This window comes from Trachypithecus francoisi, unplaced genomic scaffold, assembly GCF_009764315.1.
Source record: "Trachypithecus francoisi isolate TF-2019V2 unplaced genomic scaffold, Tfra_2.0 Lachesis_group5, whole genome shotgun sequence".
In the NCBI taxonomy this organism is placed as follows: domain Eukaryota; kingdom Metazoa; phylum Chordata; class Mammalia; order Primates; family Cercopithecidae; genus Trachypithecus; species Trachypithecus francoisi.
Genome location: NW_022681470.1, coordinates 105143433 through 105167901, shown reverse-complemented (window position 1 = coordinate 105167901; position 24469 = coordinate 105143433). Strand labels below are relative to the sequence as shown.

The window sequence follows — 24469 nt, the reverse complement described above, 5'->3', positions numbered from 1 at the left end:
TTATTCAGTAACCTGCCTCTCCCACCTAGAAGCCCCAAATCCCTTTTTGTTTGTTTAGCCTAAGATACTCTACAAGTCCAAGTTCTAACATCCCTTTGGGTTACTCACCACTGGGTGCTCCCATGTTTATGAGGGATACACATCTTGATCAACTTCAATGTGTCTTTCCCTAGTTAACCTGTCTTTTCCCAGTCTGGTTTACAGGGTTCCAGCCAGAGAATCTAAGATGAGCAGAGGAAAAAGATTACTTTTCTCCTCTCCTACAATTGGGACCTGTTTTTATCATATTCCACAGCTTGTCTATGTCATGATTTACTTAACCAATTTCCTTCTCTTAGACATTTAAATTGTTTCCAATTTTGGCTTTAAAATACTGCAGTGTATAAATTATAGCCAAGTCTAGTACATAGCCTTCATTATTTCCTTATGATAAAATCATCCTTGTGGACTTGTTAGAAATCCACATATTTTTGATACTTCTAATTCACACTGACAAATTGCCCACCAGAAACTATACCTATTTGCAATTCTCCTATATACAAGAATGCTATATACAAGAACACCCACTTTCACCATCATCAACACTATGTTTTCATTTTTCAAATGAAGATGAAAAATGCATCTATGTTAAAACTGACATTTCTTTATTCATAAATAGAAACAAAATTCTTCTTTTGTGGATTGCTTCTTTTACGACTTTGACCTATTTTGATATTAAGGTGTCTATCTTTTCTATGTTTACAAGAAAAATTTAATATTAAAAATTTAATGTTTGCCAGGCACAGTGGCCCACACCTGTCATCCCAACACTTTGGGAGGCCAAGGTGGGAGGATCACTTGAGCCCAGGAGTTCAAGATCAGCCTGGGCAACATAGTGAGACCCCTGTCTCTACAAAAAATTAAAAAAAAAAATAGCCAGGCATGGTGCCACATGTCTGTATTCCCAGCTACTCAGGAGGCTGAGGCAGGAGGATCACCTGAGCTCAGGAGGTCAAGGCTGCAGTATATTGTGATCATGCCACTGCACTCCTTCCTGAAACAGAGCGAAACCCTGTCTCTAAAATTAAAAAAAAAAAATTGTTATGCCTTTGTCATGTATCTTGCAAGTAATTTGCTCCTTTTAGTGCATTCTTTTAATTTTTTTATGGAAAAATACAAAGTTTTCACATTTTACAGAGTCAGATCTACCGATCTCTTTCTTTTTCATGGTTTCTGCCCTTGAAGCCATGCTCATCACTCAGAATTGAATTAGTTTTAGAGGAGTAAAATCAATGTTTCAAATAGAGGAGCAGAAAGCTGCTCTTCACATGCTCCATGAGGAAAGTGAGAGGAAGAGAGGGCAAGCGCACTCAAAAGCTGAGACGGGGGAGAGGATGGCCGGCACCACCTTCTCTCCACCAGGCCTTGACAGACTGGAGTTGGACAGTGGCTGGTGGGTTAGCCACTCACAAGCAGGGAAGCTCTGTGCTGCTTCTCTGGGTTGGCAGATACTTTTGAAAAAATATGTGTGCCCTAAGCATCCTTTCTTAAAAAGACATTTTTTTATTACAAAAAAGTGTTTATTTCCAAAATTTTAAACTTCACAGAAATTAATAAAATGGAAAGAAAAATAAAATGCCAGGACCCCAATTCATTATGCCAAAAGGAAAAAATAAACTGAAAGTTGAGTCATGCAAGAAACTGCCTTTCCTTGAGTTCCTAAGCAGACAACTACAGATAAAAAGCTGCTGTCTCCAGGGGTAGCTACTCTATGTTCACCTTATCTTATGAAAGTGCCAATTTACTGAGCATGAGAAGAATACACAATTGACCATTCCCCTACCTGCTTCTTTTCTCTTGCAACATATGGATTCAGTAATGTGACTGTATCCTCCCTCCTTCCCCTCTGACCAGCTTTTCCCCTTTAAATACTGAAGCCTTCAAAATCATCTTGAGAAAAAGGCACAAACCACAGATTGTTCCCGTGGTTCTGTGTTCCTTTTTGTCCTTAATGTTGATGAAATAAACTTCTAAATCGATTGAGACCTGTCTCAAGTATTTTTTGGTTTACAAAGGTAAGAAGTGAAGATTTCATTTCCGTTCTCTCGCAGTCTAATACCTGAAAGACAAACACTGTAAAAAAATTCACCATCAGCCCTTTCAGGCTTTTTTCCCGTACATACCTTAATAACAACAGAATATGGTACGGTATGCTGGTATACCCGTAGCATAGTTTAAACACAGTATCATATATAAAAAGGACTAATCCTATAGATATTGTTTTGCAATTTACTCTTTTCATGTGATTTTCCAAAAGCATCTTTCCATGTCTTACTTTTAGGCCTATGTTATACTATTTTGATGGTTATACAGTATTTCATAATACGAATATACTGTAATTTTAGTGGTTTGCAATTTTTTATTACAAAAATGATACAACAAACGTCCTTGAACAGCATTTTAAAACATCTGTGCTTTCATTTGCGTGGGATAGATTTCTGAAGTTAAAATCACTCGGTGAAAAAAAGACAAATTTTAAAGTTTGGTGGAAATGATAAATTCCTTTCCCTAGAAGGTATTGATTTATATTCCCTCTGATGTTGTATGAAGGTTCATTTCTCCACATGTTCATGGTAATAATGTAAATTCTCATTTTTCCTGATTTTGCCAATCTGATGGTGAAAAATGGTATTTTATAGCTAAGATATATACATATAATTTTGGTGACATTAGACTCCTCTTGTGGGTTTGATAATTCTTCTGTGAAGTGCTTCTTCTGCAAGCTGATCATTTATATCCTTTGCCCATTTTCAAAACTATTTTGTATTGATTGATAAGAATTATTTCTATATTTTGAATATTAATAATTTTATACATATCGCAAGTATTTTGTCATGGCTTTTCATTCTGTTCCTTATTTCTTCATCTGCACATAAATCTTACTTCTTTATATCATCAGTTGTGTTCATCCTTTCTTTCTTACTTTGGATTATGTGTTATATGTAGATAGGCCTTCCATCCTCAAGCTATAAGAATATCTTTCTATATTGTCCTTTTAGCATTTTAATTAATTAATTATTTTATTTTATTTTATTTTTTTGAGACAGAGTCTCACTCTGCCGCCCAGGCTGGAGTGCAGTGGCACCACCCTGGCTCACTGCAACCTCTGCTTCCCAGGTTCAAGCAATTTGCCTGCCTCAGCCTCCTGAGTAGCTGGAATTACAGGCACATGTCACCATGCCTGGCTAATTTTTGTAGTTTTAGTAGAGATGGGGTTTCACCACGTTGGCCACGTTGGTCTTGAACTCCTGACCTAAGGTGAGGAGGTCCGCCTCGGCCTCCCAGAGTGCTGGGATTATAGCTGTGAGCCGCCACGCCCGGCCTTCTTTTAGCATTATTGTAGTAGTTTTGCATTTAAAATTTTAATTCAATTGTTGTGCATTATTGTGGAAGATGCTCATACAACCATGAGGTAAATATTTGGGGCTTCCTTTTACCCAGTAATGGCAAATAACTGCTTTGACTTAATTTCATTTCCTCGGCAACTTTCTGACAGAAAATATCCATATTTGTACTTAGAGTTGAAAAAGAAAACGAGCACCACTTTTACAGTTTTTACTCACTGTGACCTAAAGAATTGTAACGCTGAAAATGTGCTTTGGAAGTCTGTCATGGTTATTCCTCTTTTTAGGCATCTTTTCAGGGCACACGCATCTCTGCATCACTGTCTCTTTCCTTGTGTCACAAATTTCTGTTCTCTTTTTCTCTCCCTGTTCCCTTTTTTTTTTTTTTTTTTTTTTTGAGGCGGAGTCTCGCTCTGTTGCCCGGACTGGAGTGCAGTGGCCGGATCTCAGCTCACTGCAAGCTCCACCTCCCGGGTTTATGCCATTCTCCTGCCTCAGCCTCCCGAGTAGCTGGGACTACAGGCGCCGCCACCTCGCCCGGCTAGTTTTTGTATTTTTAGTAGAGACGGGGTTTCACCGTGTTAGCCAGGATGGTCTCGATCTCCTGACCTCGTGATCCGCCCGTCTCGGCCTCCCAAAGTGCTGGGATTACAGGCTTGAGCCACCGCGCCCGGCCCCTGTTCCCTTTCATTTCTTTTTTCTCCTAATCTCTCCTTTTTCTTAACCACCTATAATGCTAATCACTTTAAATGCTTTTGACTTGTTTGTTTTGGTGGTTTAATTGTATTTCATAGTCTCTATGCTTCTTTGTTTTGGAACAAGTTTTTATTTACCTAACTGTGAATTTCACTAGAGTTGTAACATATACACCAAACATAGGATTTGGGGATTGCAAGCATTTACAGCTGATACTCAATTTCTTTGTTTTCATCACAAAAACGATTTTAGAACATGAAAAATATCTTTGGAGAAACAAAAAAATCAATTTCCTAATCATTTTATGGGCATACCTTTTTCAATATTTATAATCATATAGGATAAATATTTGCATTCTGCTATTGGCTTGTGAACATTTACCTATATTTCTCTGTGGTCTTGTTAGGGACAGTATACCTAAGTGGATAAAAGGCTGGGTGGTTGAATTTGGCTTCTCGTTTACACAAGACTGATCCTTAGTCATCTACTTAGCCTCTATGTTCCTTTTCTCTTTCACTGAGATGAGAAAATCCATCCGTCCCAATTTTTTGTGTGAGGATTAAAATGCGGTAAGAAAACACACACTCATTAACACATCTGCTTTGGCAAAGGAGCATATCAGAAGGGCTGGCTTGTGCACGCTCTCGCTCTCTGTGTATGTGTGCTATGTTTTATGTTACTGTAAAAGATGTAAAGAGAGGCACGTGGTTAAGTTCTCGGGGTGTGGACTCCACCAGCCTCACTTCAGTTCCTTTTGCATGAAGAGCTCAGAATCAAAAGAGGAAACTAACTCCTAAGATGAGCCTTCCATGTAAAATTGTAACCAGCTTCCTTCTAATTTTCAACGTTTCTTCCAAAGGTAAGCTGGTGGATGGGTCGCCACTGTCACGGTTAGAAGCTTCTTCTTCGGAGACCCTGAAGTAACATAAGAGCCAAAGAAGTCCCAACCCAGCTTTCCCTGGAAGTGACTCTCAGTAACTCTTTTGCTTTTTCTAGGTGCAGTCTCCAAAGAGATTAGGAATGCTTTGGAAACCTGGGGAGCCCTGGGTCAGGACATCGACTTGGACATTCCTAGTTTCCAAATGAGTGATGATATTGATGATATAAAATGGGAAAAAACTTCAGACAAGAAAAAGATTGCACAGTTCAGAAAAGAGAAGGAGACTTTCGAGGATAAAGATGCATATAAACTATTTAAAAACGGAACTCTGAAAATTAAGCATCTGAAGATCCATGATCAGGATAGCTACAAGGTATCAATATACGATACAAAAGGAAAAAATGTGTTGGAAAAAACATTTGATTTGAAGATTCAAGGTAAGTGTTCATTCCCTTAATTGCTTTATTTCAGTGTGGGTACTATTTGGCAAGTTGGAAAATAGCATTTATAATATTCCCCAGCGCTGACCTCTGCCTCTTGGGGGGCTGTACAGGAAATTAGATGCATGTCTCCTGCCCCAGTGAAGACTGTGGTCCAGTGCTGGAATGGGATCCACACATCTGATAGACACATCTGAAGTCTACCTGCCTACAACTCTCTCTTCAGGTGGTTATAGGAATGTGGGGCTGGGTGAAGAACCTGGATCAAGGTGGCATTAATCAGGAGAGGGACACAGGTGGGGAGGGGGAAAAGGCAACTGTTCCAGGTTGCTGATGAATGGGCGAGCTAGGAGTGGGGCGGGAAGAGGCTGACTGGAGAGCAGCGGGCCTTTCATCGACAGAGCCCATTTCACAGGCTGCCCTGAAGGAGGAGTTATATGGCAGAAAAGGCCTGGAAACAACATATTTAAGGATGAACAGCCCTCGTTTTGGATCTGCTTGTCAGAGTGATCCAAGGTGATAGGTGATTTTTGCTAATATGTGTAGAAGATGCACAAGGTGTGGCTTTATTTATCTCTGCCATACTGGGAGGGCAGGAGTGGATATTGAGGATGGGGTTAGGGAGACTAGTCAGAAAGCTGCTGCTGTGATCCAAGGGAAGTGAGGACCAATTAAATCAGATGTTTTTGCATGCGGCCTGGGTATCATTAGGTTATAAAGCTCCCTGGGAGATTATAATGAGCAGCCAAAGTCAGTCACCACTGGCCTAGACCAAAGGGTGCCTGTAAAGTGGGAAGAATGAGGATAATAAGGGTCAGGCATAGAGAAAGGTGGCTTGGGCAAGGGACAGAAGGAAGAGAAAGTGGAATTGAAATGCCATTGAAGTTGAAAGCCCAGGGGATGCTGGGGAGGTAGTGATAAGAAGGAAAAAGAAGAAGCTGCGCTTGACTTGGGGAGGCAGACAGGAACCCCAGAATGAGCACAGGCCAACCATTCAGTGAGCAAATAAGCATTTCTGTGCTTCACACAGAAAATGTCACCGGAAACAGGGTCCCCTCCTTCTTCCTTTCTGTCTCCAGCCCCGTCTTCAGCACCTGGACCTTCTGTCTCCAGCCCCCTCTTCAGCACCTGGGCCTACCAGCAATCCCAGATAGTGTCAGATTGCCCAGTCCAGCAATCCCAGACACTGTCAGCTCCCCTGCAGTGACAACTTTCCGCACTGTAGTCCTACAACCTTGAGTGGGAGCACCTTGTAGAAATGTAGTGGGGTTGAGCATGGTGCTCAAAAGGGTCTCTGATTATGGGCTCTGGAAACCACAGATCTCAGGACTCCAAACAGCACAAAACTCGAGTGTCCTGTTTTGAGTGTGAGCCCTACATGAGGGACCATGCTGGTGTTTTCACATTTGGGTTGCGTTTAGCATTGCGGTGGAAATAATGGCTACCAGCTAGGGGTCAGGTGCTTGCTTACATGATCTTATTTAAAGCTCCCAACAATACTGAGACATAGCTGTTATTATCTCTTTGTTATATATAAGAAAACAGAGACCTAGTCAGAGGCAGCTTGTCCAAGGTCTCATTGCTTGACAGAAGCAAAGTCAGGATTCAAACTCAGAGGTCTTTTTGGCAAGGATGATGACCTTTTCTTTTTTTTTTCCAAGCAGCTTCATTGAGATAATTCACCTAGCATTCAATTTGTCCATATACTAAAATGGCCTTTAGTATATTCAGAGTTTTGTAACCATCACCACAATCAACATTTTCATTGCCCCCAAAAGAAACCCTTCACCCTTTAGCCTAAAGACAGCGACTTGCTTTGTGTGTGTGCACGCCAATGTCATATAACATCTTGATTCAACTTGTAGTTGGGCACTATTACCAGACTTAAGGTCACCACGGCCTTGGGCAAATTCCCTATCTGCTCTGAGTCTGATTTTTGAAGGACAACTTCAAGGGATATTCAATGAGACAATGTGTGTACAAGTGCCTTGCAGTGCCTGGGGCATAATACCTGTTTGCTCAGTGCTAATGCCCTCCCACATCTGTTTGTTTCTCCAAGCTTCTCTTTGTTTTTTTTTGTGTGTGTGTGTGAGATGGAGTCTTGTTCTGTTGCCCAGGCTGCAGTGCACTGGCATGATCTATGCTTACTGCAGCCTCTGCCTCCCAGGTTCAAATGATTCTCCTGCCTCATCCTCCCAAGTCGCTGGGATTACAGGCATGTACCACCACGTCCAGCTAATTTTTGTGTGTGTGTGTTTTTTTTTTTTTTTTTTGTGGGGGGGACAGAGTCTCGCTCAGTCACCCAGGCTGGAGTGCAGTGGCGTGATCTCGGCTCACTGCAAGCTCCACCTCTCGGGTTCATGCCATTCTCCTGCCTCAGCCTCCCAAGTAGCTGGGACTACAGGCGCCCGCTGCCATGCCTGGCTAATTTTTTGCATTTTTAGTAGAAACGGGGTTTCACTGTGTTAGGGATGGGATTTTGCCATGTTGGTCAGGCTGGTCTCAAACTCCTGACCTCAGAGGATCTGCCTGCATCAGCCTCCCAAAGTGCTGGGATTACAGGTGTGAGCCACTGCACCCGGCCTCCAAACTTCTCAAACTCCAGTAGTTGTGCCTGCATTTCCTTCATGAGGGAGTTGCTGCTGCAGGCTGAAGAGGCAGTGGAGGGCTCCTTAGAAGCAGATGCTGGTAGGGAAGGGGTTAATCCCAGCAACTCAGAATTAAGGGGTTCTCAACCATGGGAGGCCTTAGGTTGGATCAGTTCTAAGATGCTATCTTAGTGAATGTATACAGAGGTACCACTCCACAACTCCCATCACTGCGTTGTTCATGTTAGCGAAATGCTAGAACAGTCAGCAGTCAGAAACTTATTAATCAATTAAATTAAGAATGCATCCTTTAAAAAGATGGAGATATGCATTTATTGATGTTCATTAAAAAAAGAATGTCATAATATAATTTCACAATAAAGGGGAAAAGGCAGACTATAGGATCACAAACTAGTTTTAATTTTAAAAATATTACATATATATACATATACACACACAGACAGAGAGAGAGAGAGAGAGAAAGAGAGACAGGGTCTCACTCTGTAGTCCAGCCTGGAGTGTAGTGGCTCAATCTTGGTTCACTGCAGCCTCTGCCTCCTGGGTTCAAGCAATTCTCATGCCTCAGCCTCCTGAGTAGTTCGGATTACAGGCGCGTACCCACACACCTGGCTAATCTTCGTATTTTTAGTAGAGATGGATTTCACCATGTTGGCTAGGGTACTCTTGAACTCCTGGCTTCAAGTGATCCGCCCACCTCAGCCTCCCAAAGTGCTGGATTACAGGCATGAGCCACCTCACCCAGCTGAAATATTACATTATTTATATATGTACATATAAATAGAAAATATCTGATAAAGATATACATAAAAATATTATTCATTATTGACTTTGAGTGGTGGCATTGTGGGTAATTTTTAATCTGCTTTAAACTTTTAAAAATATTTTATCAACTTGTACAATGACTGAAGTTGAAAGCCCACGGATGCTGGGCAGGGAGTGATAAGAGGGGAAAAGAGGAAGCTGCACTTGGCTTGGGGAGGCAGACAGGAACCCCAGCATGAGCACAGGCCAGCCATTCAGTGAGCAAATAAGCATTTCTGTGCTTCATACAGAAAATGTCGCCAGAAGCAGGGCCCCCTCCTTCTTCCCCTGTCTCCAGCCCCATCTTCAGCACCTGGGCCTACCAGCAATCCCAGATAGTGTCAGATTGCCCAGGCCAGCAATCCCAGACACTGTCAGCTCCCCTGCAGTGACAACTTTCCACACCCTAGTCCTGCAACCTTGAGTGGGAGCACCTTGTAGAAATGTAGTGGGGTTGAGCATGGTGCTCAAAAGGGTCTCTGATTATGGGCTCTGGAAACCACAGATCTCAGGATTCCAAACAGCACAAAATTTGAGTGTCCTGTTTTGAGTGTGAGCCCTACGCGGGAGACCATGCTGGTGTTTTCACATTTGGGTCGCATTTAGCATTGCGGTGGAAATAATGGCTACCAGCTAGGGATCAGGTGCTTGCTTACATGATCTTACTTAAAGCTCCCAACAATACTGAGACATAGCTGTTATTATCTCCTTGTTATATATAAGAAAACAGAGACCTAGTCAGAAGCAGCTTGTCCAAGGTCTCATTGCTTGACAGAAGCAAAGTCAGGATTCAAACTCAGAGGTCTTTTTGGCAAGGATGATGACCTTTTTTTTTTTTCAAACAGCTTCATTGAGATAATTCACCTAGCATTCAATTTGTCCATATACTAAAATGGCCTTTAGTATATTCAGAGTTTTGCAACCATCATCACAATCATGTTACTGTGTTACTGTTGTAAGCAGAAAAAAAAAAATTCCATTCTGAAGAGACAGGCAAACTTCATGACCAAACCCCTAGGCTATGTACTTACTCGTTGCTGAGTGTTGATACTTTCCATTTTCTTCCTTCTCAGTAACGCCAATGGCATCGTAGAACTGATCATCTTGGGATGAGAAGAAAACTTTTAATTTAATTTCTGCGTGCCTATATATATTGGGACATAAACGAAGTTTGACTGTGATGTTCCATGGGGAAGATATTGGTGTCTGGAAGTCAGAGTGGGAGGGAATCATTGAAAAATAAGCTAGTGCGTCTATATTATGAATGGAGAGAAACTGAGAGGGAAAAGTGGCAAGTCTGGGGGAAACAAAGCAAAGAATGAGAAAAAAAACCAGAGGAGGAGGAAAAAGAGAAGGTCACACAGCTAGGAACTGATGGGGCTAGGATGTAGACCTGAGCCATCTAATGTCAAGCCTAGGCATTTTCCTTTTATGATGCAGTCTCTCTGTGGGAGAGGCAAGAAGTTTGTGATTATTGAATGCATGAACTACCACTAATAATATCAGTGCCTAATGATCTGCCCAGGGCTTTGCCACATGTTGCTCCTTTTGTGACAGGTGGGGCATGTTTTTCTGATCCTTTTCCGATGCTCTGAGGAGGGCTAGTGTAGACCCTGTGAGCAGCTGAGCAGCTCTGGGCTGGGAGAAGGCAGAACCAAGTCTCTGGTTCCCAGGCAGGTGCTCTTTTTCCCCAGAGCCTTGAGCTCCTTGGACACCCACATGCTCACATGTACCCACCTGGCCCTCTGCTCCAGGAACTTGGTTGGGGCAGAGGTATCCGAGATCTCCGTTCACATGTCAATGTGGCGATTCCTCCAGGATGGGGTTCCTGGCTGCTCTTAAGGCATTGCCCTTCTCAGACTCCTGAGGCACCCTCTTAGCCATATTCCTAAACCCTGACTGCCATGTTTTATTTAGATGGTGCTCTAAGGCCACCCACTGAACCTTTCAGAGCCTTGAACATTTTTTCTATAAATGGGAAGAAAAACATCAGCCTCTCTGTTAGGATTAAGTGATATCATACATGTGAAAGCATTTTAAGGTATAAGACAGCATATAAACATTACATATGATACATTATTTAGTGGCAAAATGTATCTATGAATGTCATCAGAAATAATTTTTTTCTGAATGCTCTTTGTAAATAAAATCATTTTCAAATGGTGCTAGAGGTCTTTGACATGGTTCCCTTGTCCCTATCTGACTCCATTCCCCACTGTATAAATAGATATGCTTATTAAAATCAGAAAATTGCCTAAATTGAACAGGATCTTTATTTTCTTTTTAGAGAGGGTCTCAAAACCAAAGATCTCCTGGACTTGTATCAACACAACCCTGACCTGTGAAGTAATGAATGGAACTGACCCCGAATTAAACCTGTATCAAGATGGGAAACATCTAAAACTTTCTCGGTGGGTCATCACACACAAGTGGACCACCAGCCTGAGTGCGAAATTCAAGTGCACAGCAGAGAACAAAGTCAGCAAGGAATCCAGGGTGGAGACTGTCAGCTGTCCAGGTGCGTGGCAAGCGTCACTTCACAAACACAGCTCTCCAGGCCCTCAGGAGGCAGAGGCACGCTGCTCCAGGTCACAGGTGCTCATGCTGGGAGGCAGCCCCGGCTCAGGATGAAGCGTGAAAACATATCTCTTTCTCCTGGAAACCTTCAAGGGAAGCCTCAGGGGAGGTGGTGTTCTGTGGTTACCCAACCTGGGAGTCCTCCCACTGAGCACAATTTGACCACAAGCAATTTTAAAGATCCTCTTCTAGGAGAAAGAATTGCAAAACCAAAGAGGGAGGAGCTGTAGAGAGTATCTCATGCAAAGCCCCATTTTCCAGAGAGGGAAACTGACTTGCCCAAGGTCCCTTGGCTAGTTAGTGACATGATTCCAACTGCTCCCCTAAAGATCATCAGTGGTCAGCACCTCCTATCAGGAATAAAGGTGAAAAGGTTGCAGAAACCCTGGGGGACAGGGACATGGGGGAATGGAGCCCTTGAGGCCAAAGAGGACTGTGGACAGCGAGGCAACACTCCTGGCACACAGCAGGACGGCAAGGCTTGGGGACTAGCTCCAGAAAATCTCAAAACTCCAAAACCATAATGGGTCCCCAGTGTCCCAGCCTGACATGACCTCCAGAAGTATTTCTGAGAAGCAGCCTGCTGTAGTGCCCAAGCTCTCGCTTGGGAGTAGAGGTCTGGACTTCTAGTTTGGGTCTTTATTTAGCCAGATAATCTTGACAGAGTTTCTTCCCCTCTCTATGCTTCAGCTTCCTGGCCCATGAAGAAAATAAGCACCATGTTCACAGACTATTAGATGAGTAGGCTCTTGGATCCACTTCCAAGTTCATTCACGTTGGCCATTGGGCTGCCTCACAATATGGCAGCTAGCTTCCCTCAGAGTCCTCTAAGAAAGAGCAGGAATAAGTGCCCAGGAAAAAAGCCATGGTCTTTTTGTAACTTAATCTCAGGAGTGATATCCCAATCACTTCTGCTGTGTTCTGTTCATTAGAAGCAAATTAATAAGTCTAGCCCACATTCAATCAAAGGGGATTGCACATAGATGAGAATACCAGGAAGCAGGGGTCATTGAAGGCATCTGAGAGTCTGCCAATCACCAATTTGACCAGCATCACTTCACCCCCGGTTTTCCCACCAGTCATTCTCCCACATTCCCCTATCACTAAGGCACAGTGAGTGAAGTTGCCTCTCCTTGACTTCACAACTTCTTTTTGTTTGAGACAGGATTTTGCTCTGTTGCTAAGGCTGGAGTGCGGTTGTATGATCATAGCTCACTGCAGCCTCGACCTTCCAGGCTCAAGCAATCCTCCCACCTCAGCCTCCCTAGTAGCTGAGACTACAGGAGGATGCCACCAAACCCAGCTAATTTTTAAATTTTTTGTAGAAATAAGGTCTCACTGTGTTGCCCAGGCTGGTCTCAAACTCCTGTGCTCACACAGTCCTCCTACCTCAGCCTCCCAAAGTGCTGGGATTATAGGCATGAGCCACTGCAGTGTCCTCGGGAGATCTTTGATTAGAGTTGTCAGATATAGCAAATAAAAATACAGTATAAGTATGTTTCAGAGATTGCATGGAACATACTTGGGCTAGAAATTATTCATTCTTTATCTGAAATTCAAATTTAACTGGGTGTTTTGCATTATATCTGACAACCCTATTTTAACTGGAGCCCACAAGTATAAAAATATGTGTGTATCAGGGATGGAAGGAGGGAGAGAAGGAGGACCTTGGGAGCAGCCAAGGTTTGAAGGCTGGAACACTTATGTCCCTTATTCTATGGTGCAGAGCGGAAGCTGGTTGGGAGAAGGACCACTAGGGAGATGGGAAGAATACCTGGGGAGAGATTAGGGTGGAGGAGCTGCTCTTGAAGACCTGAAAAGGGATTTGGAAGTTTTATTCTGAAAGGCCAAGGCAGAGAGGAGCAATGATGAGAGTCTAACCATTTGGTTCAGATTAGGTGAGCGTTTACATACTTAAAACCAAAATACTAGGAGGAAGGAACAGATTCCGATGCGCAAAAATACTTTATCACATAAACTCATGGGCATGTGATCTCCAAGAGAAATTGTAGGAAGATAGTATGCCTGGATTTAGGAACTGGGAGGGCATATGTTTGATTGACAGTGCCACCGCTGCTTCTGAAACATAATGTAATGTTCCCCACCGCGAGCACTACCAGGTGTCCCACGGCGCCACACCGGACAAACTGGAGGGCAGGCTGAGTAAAGCATTGCCTACATTCCTGCATGTGCCCAACATAAAGTTGTGGCAACTTCCCAACGACTCGGAGAGAAGATGGAGCTGGTGGCTGCATGACTTTGCCATGTGCTCCCCAAAGCATTTCAGGCCTGCCCTGCCGCACCCCGGGTCAAATCTGAAAAGTTCTCAAGCTCAGCAGGAAGTGGCCTCTGGTGTCTCCTGCCCCTCCTCCAAGCCGGTAGGGCCTAAAGGGCCCTAAATCCTTTACTGACCCAATTTCAATGGTTTAAGATTATGCCTGTTTCTCTGGTGGAGGCCTCTTCATCAGTAGAGCTTAGAGATGTTGTGTAACTGGCAGGCAAAGAATGGGTCAGAGAGAGACTCGAGGAAAGAAAGCCAAGATGAACAAACCACTGCAGTCTAATAATCTGTTAAACTTGGTTTCTGAGCCTCTGACCCTCTCCTTGGGGCCCATCCTGGGCTTCATGTATAACAGTGTCTCCCTAGGATCTTTTTTGCCTGGAGAAGCATTTCTTTTGTGATGCTGGGCCAAGTTCCAGTTTGTTCTTTAGATGACCCTGTCCCCTGACCCCAGCCCCACTGCTGCTTCTCTAACTGCTATTGACTCACAAAGGGCAGACAGCCCTCCCGTTTCCCCTGTTTCTGGGAAACAGCTCCCAGAAGCACCAGTGCAAGAACACTAGTAAGAGTGAGACCTCACATTTGTGTTGTTTTACAGTTTACAAAGCACTTTCATATCCATTATCTGATTGACTTCCAACAGCCACCTTATGATGTAGGTTTCATTATCTCCACTTTACAAAGAAGGAAACAGGCTCGGAGGGGTGAAGTAACTCTCCAAAGTTCACTACAGCTCTTGCCTAGAAAAGCCTAGACCAAACCCATTTCCCTTAACACCGAAGTCACTGTTTTCCTCATTGCATTACAGTGACTGAAGGTCCAGAAACTGAAGACTAAGTCTACTGCTGTTACTAACGCACTGTACGCCGGGTTTCTCTCGTGGCTCCAGGGAAACTCTGTGAGGGGGTGCTGGCCATGAGGTCAAGAGTGCTGGGCTGGACAAGTGAAATATTTACTCTGAGTGTTTGGAAACTGCCTGGTAGAGAGGGTGAGAAGGAATCATGGTGTGGGGGGCAGAGTAGCCAGAGACGAGAGCAGGATTGACAGTGCAGAAACACCGACACACCGAGACAAGGGGTTGCTTAAGGGAACTGCTCAGGAACAGATATTGTGTGGCTTCGGGCAACTCATCCTCCCTCTCGGGGCCTCATGTTTGAAACTAGAGGTTCCTTTAGAGTATCTCTAAGATCCTCGGATCTAAAAGTTTGTGATGCTGTCCATGACGGGGGCAGTGGGCAGGCAGGCCTCGGTGCATGAGCAGTCAGGCATTTCTAGTCCCTGAGAGCAGTTTCCCAAGGAGCCTGCAGATGGAGCTTCCCCAGGACCTTGGGTCCTCCCAGGGTTGACACCACTCACCACCCTCTGTGAGCCTGGGAGCCGTGGGGTGAAAGGTCCTAACAAGCTCTCTTATCTGCTTGATGTAGGAGGCAGCGTCCTTGGCCAGAGTAACGGCCTCTCTGCCTGGACCCCTCCCGGCCATCCCACTTCTCTTCCTTTTGCAGAGAAAGGTCTGGACATCTATCTCATCATTGGCGTTTGTGGAGGAGGCAGCCTCTTGATGGTCTTTGTGGCACTGCTCGTTTTCTACATCACCAAAAGGAAAAAACAGAGGAGTCGGAGAAATGGTAAGCTCCCCCTCTTTCGTCCCACCACAGGCCCCAGCAAAATCCCCATGAAACAGCTCATGGGGATGACACCTTGAATCTGCAGAGAAAATAATGGAAATAGGTAGTTTCGGAATGTCAGGGTTGTAGCCAGCGGGTATAGCTTGTTTCATTTTGTGGTTAGCTTGATTTTTGAAAAACAAATTCTTAGTGGTGACAATGTGGGAGCTTTGAGACAGTGAATCCAGTTGGCCTCATTGGAATCCACCACTGAGGCCTACTTGGTGACAGGCTAATGTGAACATCTTTTGAATGAGCCACACTTCTCTACATACGTAGAAAGGTTAGCTCTAAAACACCATTTCTAGCAATAAATGTCCTGTCTATGGGTGACCGAAGACTGTGGACTTAGTCTTGGGTTCAGGACCAAGCTCCTAGAAACACAGGGAAAATCATTCAGGTCATCAGGTACTCACAGGAGAACAGCTGTTCTAAAGCAGGGTGACTGTGCTCCCCTTTGCTAATTCTCTGTTTGAGGGATGTGTTAGGGTTGAGAGTTTCTCCTCGAATCAGGCCTGTCCGACAACCTATCAGCAATGAAAAGGGCAGCTGGCTCAGGGAGCATCCAGGCCAGCCAAAGCAAAACACTTCAGAGAATGGCCAACCCGGGGTCACTGTCGGGGCACAGATGAGGGTGTCAGCCATTGGCGGGACTTGCAGCCAAGGGAACAGGCCCTGGGGTTCTCTGCAATTCACATTCACAGCAGGACTTGGTCTCTCCCTAGAACCTGCAGGCACAGCCACACCAGCTGTTTCCAGTGCTGCCCGGGGAGGTGGTCCAGATTTCCCCAGGCAGCGGTGGCCTTGGGCCCTGTGCCCTCTGGATTTGGTTTCTTTACCTCAAACTTCTTCCTCTGTTCTCCCTCTGCCTCCCCGTCAGGCTGTGGTCCCTCAGCCCCACGTCCCATCATGCCATTGCCCCCAGCCCAGGCCCTGAAACATCTTCCTGAACTTAGCCCCATTCTTCCCACCACCATTGTCCCACGCTTTCCACCACAGTGCAGCTGAATCACTGGCAGGTCCCTTAGGCATGCCCGGCTTGCCCTCCTCTGTGCCCAGCTCTGGCTGTTCTCCATGCTCCTCTCTAGCAAAGACCCCTTCTCCATTGACTAATGGTCAAAGACCACGTCTTCTTCCAAGGTGGACCTCACTTGTCACTCCAAGACAAGGTGATCTCTGCCATCACCAGGCTGAGAAGACCAGCATGGTGGTTAGTTCATGCTGATAAAAAAAAAAGTCATTAGTCTCTGTGTTTTATATCTATTAGTGCATCCAGCTTTCAGAGTGATCTTAGGAGATAGATAACAACACAGTTGAGCAAACTTAAATTCAGTGAGGTTCAATTATTTGCCTTAAATCCTGTGGCCAGTAGGCTGATTCAGGCCTAGGCTGAGGCAAGGAGCCCAGAATTTAAGGCACAGAATTTAAGGAGGCTGACCTGCCCTTGCACAACCTGAAAGTTGGTGCCTCTTTAAACTGCATGCCCGTCAGCCTCACTTGCCTCATCCCAGTCACGCCCTGGGCTGAGCAACCAGGAGATGCAAACAAGGGAGACGGACAGTGAGCCTGGAGGAATTCCTGGGAGCACACATTTAGGCGCCAGCTGCAGCTGCTGGGGTGGGCAGGCTGAGACCCACTGTCCTGCTTGAACCAGGCAGGGTGCACAGAGTCGTAGCCAGCCTTGTCTGTGCAACCCTGCCTGCAGTCTCAGCCATGTGGTCACACCCCATTCCTCCTACCAGAACTCATGTGCCTCTGCCTACATTTTCTGGTGGCCCTGGGCTCTTCACAGAAATTGACATTGCAATTTTCAATTCTTGTTCGCCTCTTGATTTTAGGCTTCCTGAGGACAATTTGTGTCTAAGTCACAATGACACTTAACACTTAGAAGATGAGGAATAAACATTGGAAGGACAAATGAACAAAATGGTGGATGGGCCAGGTGTGGTGGCTCACACCTGTAATCTCAGCACTTTGGGAGGCCGAGGCAAGAGGATCCTTTGAGCTCAGGAGTTTGGGACCAGCCTAGGCAATGTAGTGAGACCTTGTCTCTACTTTAAAAAATAAATTAAAAAATTAGGCGGGTGTGGTGACGTATACCTGTAGTCCCAGCTAGTCAGGAGGCTGAGGTAGGTGAATCATTTCAGCCCAGGAAATTGAGAATACAGTGAGATGTGATCAACCACTGCACTCCAGTCTGGGCGACAGAGCAAGACCCTGTCTCAAAAAAACAAAACAAACAAAAAACAAAAATGGTGGGTGAACAGAGTAGTAAATCAATGGCTGGTGCAAGCTTGCCACATAGGAGTCATTGAAAAAGGACCACCCACTGCCCCAAATTCAGAACTGGGGTCAGGGGTTAGAGGCCTCTGCACAGTCTACTGGACATAACCTAAGCAACGACTGCAGGGCACGGAAGATGGCATAGAGGATGTGTTTTGCCCTTTCTGGAGGCCCTTTCCTCTTTGTGCTTAGAGCACACGAGCCACTTAGGTATCAAAATCACATTGTCTGACTTTGACTCTACACTCAAAGCCACCTAATGCTCACATTTCCTGTAGTCAGAGGAGGCCATCTGGTTTGAATCAACATCCGGAAGTTACAGGGTGATGCTTAGAGAGGGCTTGTGCTTCCCCGGCCACACATCTCCATAAAGATGTAAGAGGTAATTTTTTCGGCCGGGTGCGGTGGCTCATGCCTGTAATTCCAGCACTTTGGGATGCCAAGGCGGGCAGATTACCTGAGGTCGGGAGTTCAAGACCAGCCTGACCAACATGGAGAAACCTGTCTCTACTAAAAATACAATATTAGCCAGGCATGGTGGTATATGCCTGTAATCCCAGCTACTCAGGAGGCTGAAGCAGGAGAATTGCTTGAACCCGGGAGGCGGAGGTTGTAGTGAGCCAAGATTGTGCCATTGCACTCCAGCCTGGGCAACAAGAGTGAAACTTCGTCTCCAAAAAAAGAAAAGAAAAGAGGTAATTATTTCACCCCAGAGAAAATCTTCTCTTCCTAACTCCCTCTGGAGCTACTGCAAAGATGGCTTTGGGTACAGGTACTGAAATACCTAACTTACAGCCTGAAGGAGTCCAGAGGGGCCAGCAGGGTGCTCCAGGCCTCTAGCAGCTGGGCACCCTCACAGATGCCCTGTGATTTTCAGAGTACAGGAAAACTACATTACGAGTAGTTGTGGTCCTGCTTTCATGGACTGAAGTCACATAAAGAAGAAAATCCTGATGGATGAGGAGAGGAGGAATTCTTTCCCTCCTACGGCCAAGAGGATAGGTCGTGAATTTCTGAGGAGTTAGTAAATTTCTAAGGACAAAAAGTCCCTTGCATATTCCAACCTCTTACCAGTAGGTGGGTTGCATGACAGTAGAACTGGGGGAAAGGCATATCCAACATTGAAATGCCTCAGAAGGAATGTAGTTACTAATATCCTCCATGACTCCTCATAACCCCTTCCCATGCGCTCTAACCATGAGGTTCTTGCTCTTAGGGAACAATCTCTAGGTCAGTACAGAGGTAGGGATCCAGGTCTGAGTGCTATCTCTGATCACAGGAGCACCAGGCGCAAAGCCCTCCACTCATGTGTCTTCTTCCTGTTGGTTCCTTGAGTTCTCTAGTCCTACGCTCTCCCTCTACCTTATGGTGAGCACTTCTTTCTCTCCTATGAGCTTTAGAGTTCTCAGAGAGTAGGGGCAACTTCTTCTTCCTCATTGCATCCCCCAAAGCAGTACCTTTTATGTGCAAGGTGCCTTGCACATGAAAGGTACTCAATATTTACATCAATTTCACCTGGCCAAGATGAACTCTATTGAGGTTTTGTTGTTGCAGATGAGGAGCTGGAGATAAGAGCCCACAGAGTAGCTACTGAAGAAAGGGCCCGGAAGCCCCACCAAATTCCAGCGTCAACCCCTCAGAATCCAGCAGCTTCCCAACATCCTCCTCCACCACCTGGTCATCGTTCCCAGGCACCTAGTCATCGCCCCCTGCCTCCTGCACACCGTGTTCAGCACCAGCCCCAGAAGAGGCCTCCTGCTCCGTCGGGCACACAAGTTCACCAGCAGAAAGGCCCACCCCTCCCCAGACCTCGAGTTCAGCCAAAACCTCCCCAAGGGGCAGCAGAAAACTCATTGTCCCCTTCCTCTAATTAAAAAAGATAGAAACTGTCTTTTCCAATTAAAAAGCACTGTGGATTTCTGCACTCCTGATATGCACATCCGTACTTCCATCAGGTGTTTTCTACATGCAGAACATTGTCACCTCCTGAGGCTGTGGGTCACAGCCACCTCTGCATCTTTGAACTCAGCCATGTGGCCAACATCTGGAGTCTTTGGTCTCCTCAGAGAGCCCCATCACACCAGTAAGGAGAAGCAATATAAGTGTGATTGTAAGAATTGTAGAGCACCTAGCACAGAAATCTTAGAGATCTCTTTTCCCCTCTCAGATCATGTGTAGATGCGATAAATCAAGTGATTGGTGTGCCTGGGTCTCTCTACAAGCAGCCTATCTGCTTAAGAGACTCTGGAATTTCTTATGTGCCCTGGTGGACACTTGCTCACCATCCCGTGAGTAAAAGTGAAATAAAAGCTTTGACTAGACCCGAGTCTGCTCATTGTGTGAAGGACCCCAGTATCGAGGAGAGAAGGCTGCCTCGCTGGTGTGACAGCAGGATCAAATTCAGTCAACTCAATCCAGCTGAGACCTCCTTAGTTCTCACCAGAATGACCAGAACATTCTCCCCAGGTCTCAGCTGCAAAGCTGGGTCCAACAACCTATTTGTAGATTTCCATAATGAATTGAAGACTCCATGCACAAACGTTAACAGGAATCACCAGAAAACTTAACCTTTTGGGTCTTACTTCCTTGACTGTTCAGACACGGTCATAATGACCTGTACTGTCATCCTTGAAAACAGGGAAATCTATGGATACTGGAGGTGTCATGAACTCATCAGATGACATACAAAAGGATAGGCTAAGAGACAACTCAGTTGAATCAAATCTTAAGTGTCTTAAGTGACTGTAATTAAAAGGTCAGACCCCATCCCCAGCTAGCAGTCATGCTAGCTGTACTTTGGGGGAAGTGGGGAGAAAAAAATAATTTTCAGTTGGAGTTCTAAAACAATAGGTGGTGAGAAAGCACCTGCTTTGAAATGTTGGTGCCATGTCTGTGGTCCTGTCTGCCCGCCTTCTCCTTGGCTTCTTAGACTTGCTAAACCTTGTTACACTCTGGCAGGAAGCTCTGAGGGCTAAACCACAAAAACTAAGTATATTCAGGACTTCCTGTGACAGCTCACTGAGGATTGAACTACTTTTTCCTCTGAATCTGAGAGGCTATTGTTTCAGCACCCAGAGTTAATTACTAAGGACAATGATGAATGAAACCTCATCGCCTTCCAAAATTCAAACACAAAATCCTGCTAGGTAACAATTGCCACAAGATCTACCCAGTAGAGGGATGAGGGCTCTGCCCGGGCATGGTGGCTCACGCCTGTAATCCTAACACCTTGGGAGGCCGAGACAGGTAGATCACCTGAGGTCAGGAATTTGAGACCAGCCTGGCCAACGTGGTGAAACCCCTTCTCTACTAAAAAGAAAAATTAGCTGGGCACTGTGGCACGCACCTATAATCCCAGCTACTTGGGAGGTTGAGGCAGGAGAATTGCTTGAACCCGGGGGTGTGGAGGTTGCAGTGAGCTGAGATCACATCACTTCGCTCTAGCCTGGGCAAAAGAGCGAAACTCCGTCTTAAAAAAAAGAAAAAAGAAAAAAGAGGTGAGGGTCCCAGCCCTGCCCCTTTCTCGTGCTTCATAACACCTATGAGTGATTTCATTGGCTATCTCGCCAGAGTAACTCATATGCCATTCCCTTAAGAAAATCTTCCCTGGCTATCCAGCCCTGGGCTCTGCCTTTCTTCTGAAGTCCTGTGGCATTACATATGGTACAAAACACATACAGCCTATTCAATCCTTCATTGTTCATTCATTCAACAAACATTTATTGAACTTCTACTACCTGTCAGGCTCTGTGTTAGGCACTAGGAAAACAGAGGCGTACAATTGCATCTCTGCTTTCAAGAAGCTCACCATCTGGTAGGCAAGAAGCAGACCAATCATGGGACAAATGTAGTGCAGTGTGATAAATACAGGTCAGAGGCAAGTACATGAACCCGGAGGAAGGACTTTGAACCCAGACTGAATGGTAGGACTGGGGTGACAAAGAGGGCTTCCTAGAGGAGAGACATTTGGGTTGTGTTGTAATAGATTAATTGAACTGGTGAAGCAGAGGTACAGAATTACCCACGTAGAGGGAGCAGCATGAGCAAGGCTCATTTGGCTTTCTGTTTACACAAACATGTAGTTTCTTTTTCAACTACTGTATTTAACTAATTTGAATATTTCATTGATTTTTCAACTACTGTTTTCAACTTTTTGCATTTCTTTTTCTTTCTTTTTCAACTACTGTATTTAACTAATGTGAAGATGTTATTGATTTTAAGTGGCACCGTTCTTTTACATGCCACTAAGAAAGAAAACTTCTCAGTTGCATTGTAATAAATACTAAGATACAGTCAATTTTTAGTCACAGTCCCATTCCTGAGATGTTACAACATGAAACAAGATGCATTTTAGAATTGATGAAATGCATAGTAAAGAAGATTTTTTAGTACAATGACCATTTCTCTCTTTTTCTTTTTTTTTTGAGACGGAGTCTCGCTCTGTCGCCCAGACCATTTCTCAATATCACTGCCAGCACTTTATTGAAGCTATCATTAGCCAATTGATTCGATGGGTTAGCACAGTCCTGATGAAAGGAAGGGAAGTGAACATACACAACATCCTTGTCATCCTTATCCAGGGAAGATAAGATAGATTCTCTGCCCTGCACCACCATTAGGTGGGAAACATGAACCTTGCTTAAGATTTGTGCTGTTATCACCCACCTGTCTGACACTGTGTGACACTGAACCTGTCCCAGAGCATGGACATTCTGAGAAGTAGTCAGGCCAGCTGCATAGGAATCACTTGTAGAGCTTGTGAAAAAAAAAATGCTGACAATTCTGTAAGTTAGGTTGGGGGCCAAATAAACATATTTTTAAACAACCTCTCCAGCTGATTCCAATGGGCATTCAAGTTGTAGGCAACCTTGGAGTCTATAGATAATGCGGTATTGCAAGAAAAATCAACAGTTGTAGCCCAGTTAACTATTCCTCCACAGGGAAATCTCCAATAAGAAGGCCAACCATGTCGGAAAAAATATCCACATAATTTAAGGCACTGGAACATCCTAGAGGGTTATATGAAGATAGAACATTTAGAGGTTTCTGATAGCCTATCTGCCCACCCTAAATCGTGGTCTAATCATAGCAGCTGGACCAGCTTAGCTCCAAAATGATCTCAACTGTAAACTGGAAATTTCATCTCAGTCCTCCTGCTCCTTTTCCTTTGCTCATTTTCTAATGTTAGGCTCCTTACCCATGCTCAGTGGGTTGCAGTTACTCAACAACTCAAGTTTACCAATAAGTTCACCACCTCAAGACCACTGTACACGCTGTTGCTATTACACATGCTGTTCCCACTACCCAACACTTTTCACCTGGCTCTTCACCTGTCCACATTCTTCTTTCAGAGCTCAGACAGAAAGGCATTTCCTGGGGGAGACCTTTCCTAACGCTTGAACTCCACTGTAACGTGAATCTTGTGTGAGACCATCTCTGTTCTGTGCCCATGAAGTTCAGTGTTGTAGAAGACTCACAAGTATCGAAGACAGGAAGTTCTGACTCTCTCTGTCTCACACTGGCTTTGTAAGCTTGAGTAATTTATTCAGCTTCTATGAACACTGAATTTCTCATCTATTAAATGAGGATGACATCTCACAAGGTTAGAGTGAGGACTAAATGGAAATAATGTATGTAATGTAACTAATATATCCTTGTGTACAGAATGCATCTGAAAGCTGTGAGCTTTATTTCTGGCATGATACTCAAGAAGGAATATCCTGGATGGCACATATAAATGGGCTAGTTATTGGAAAGAGACACAGCTCATTATAAATTGATAAATAAGCACTCGTAAGGTGACTTAGTCTGTTATGAGTTTGATTCATCTGAGTCGGTTTCCTAATGTTGGCTCACATGGAACAAATGGATGATAAAATCCTACAACAGAGGCATTTAAAGATAAAGAACAGACCTGTGAGGCCACCTCACAAATCCTGGATTGAGTCACAAGTCTTCTGTCACCTCCCTGGCCTCATAAGCAAGGTTTTCATGAAAACAATACCAGGACATTACTTCACATGGCATCTTGCTGGTTTATTTATAGTAACACAGAGCAAAAGGATGAGGAAACAAGGGAAAATTCTGGTCTTTTTAATTGCCTACCAGACAATGACATTACAAAAAAGAAACTACAGGCCAACAACTCTCACAGATACAGATGCAAAATTTTTCAAAAAATATTAGCAAATCAAATTTGACAATGTATAATAAGAACTATACATTACAACCAAGTGGTATTAATCTCAGGTATGCAATGCTGGTTCAACATTTGTAAATCAATTAGTATAATCTATCATATCCACAAGCTAATGGAGAAAAATCACATGATACTATAAGTAGACACAAAAAAAGAATTTGACACCTGTTTATCAATGCCTATTTATTAAAAAAACTTCTGGTAACTGGGAATAGAGGGAAACTTTCTCAACTTGATAAAAAAAAATTCTACAAAAAAGACATGCATCTAACATTTTACTTAACAATGAGAAACTAAACTTTCCAGTAAGATCAGGAATCAGGATGTTTCCTCTCACCACTGTTTCTCAGCATCATATTAGAAGTCTTAGCTAATGCAATAAGACAAGAAAAGGAAATAAAAGGTATGCAGGTTGGGAAGAAATAAATAAAACTGTCTTTGTAGATGACGTGATCATCTGTGTAGAAAATCTGAAAGAATCAACAACAAAATAATACTGGAACTATTAAGCAATTATATTAATAGCAATGTTGTATTAAATAATTCTTACAAGGTTAATATTAAAAAGTCCATCAGTTTCCCATATACCAACAATGAACAAGTGCAATTTGAAATTGAAGACATAATACCTTTTACATTAGCACTCAAAAAATGAA

General features: G+C 44.1%; 1 protein-coding gene across 1 annotated transcript; it reads left to right on the top strand.

Moving 5' to 3' along the window:
• Positions 1-4774: 4774 nt before the first annotated feature.
• On the top strand, positions 4775-19935 carry CD2 (CD2 molecule). Its single transcript, XM_033195594.1, has 5 exons — positions 4775-4938; positions 5076-5396; positions 11097-11327; positions 15170-15292; positions 19169-19935. The coding sequence occupies exons 1-5, from the start codon at positions 4878-4880 to the stop codon at positions 19486-19488; spliced, it is 1056 nt and encodes a 351-aa protein (XP_033051485.1). The 5' UTR covers positions 4775-4877; the 3' UTR covers positions 19489-19935.
• The last annotated feature ends 4534 nt before the right edge of the window (positions 19936-24469 follow it).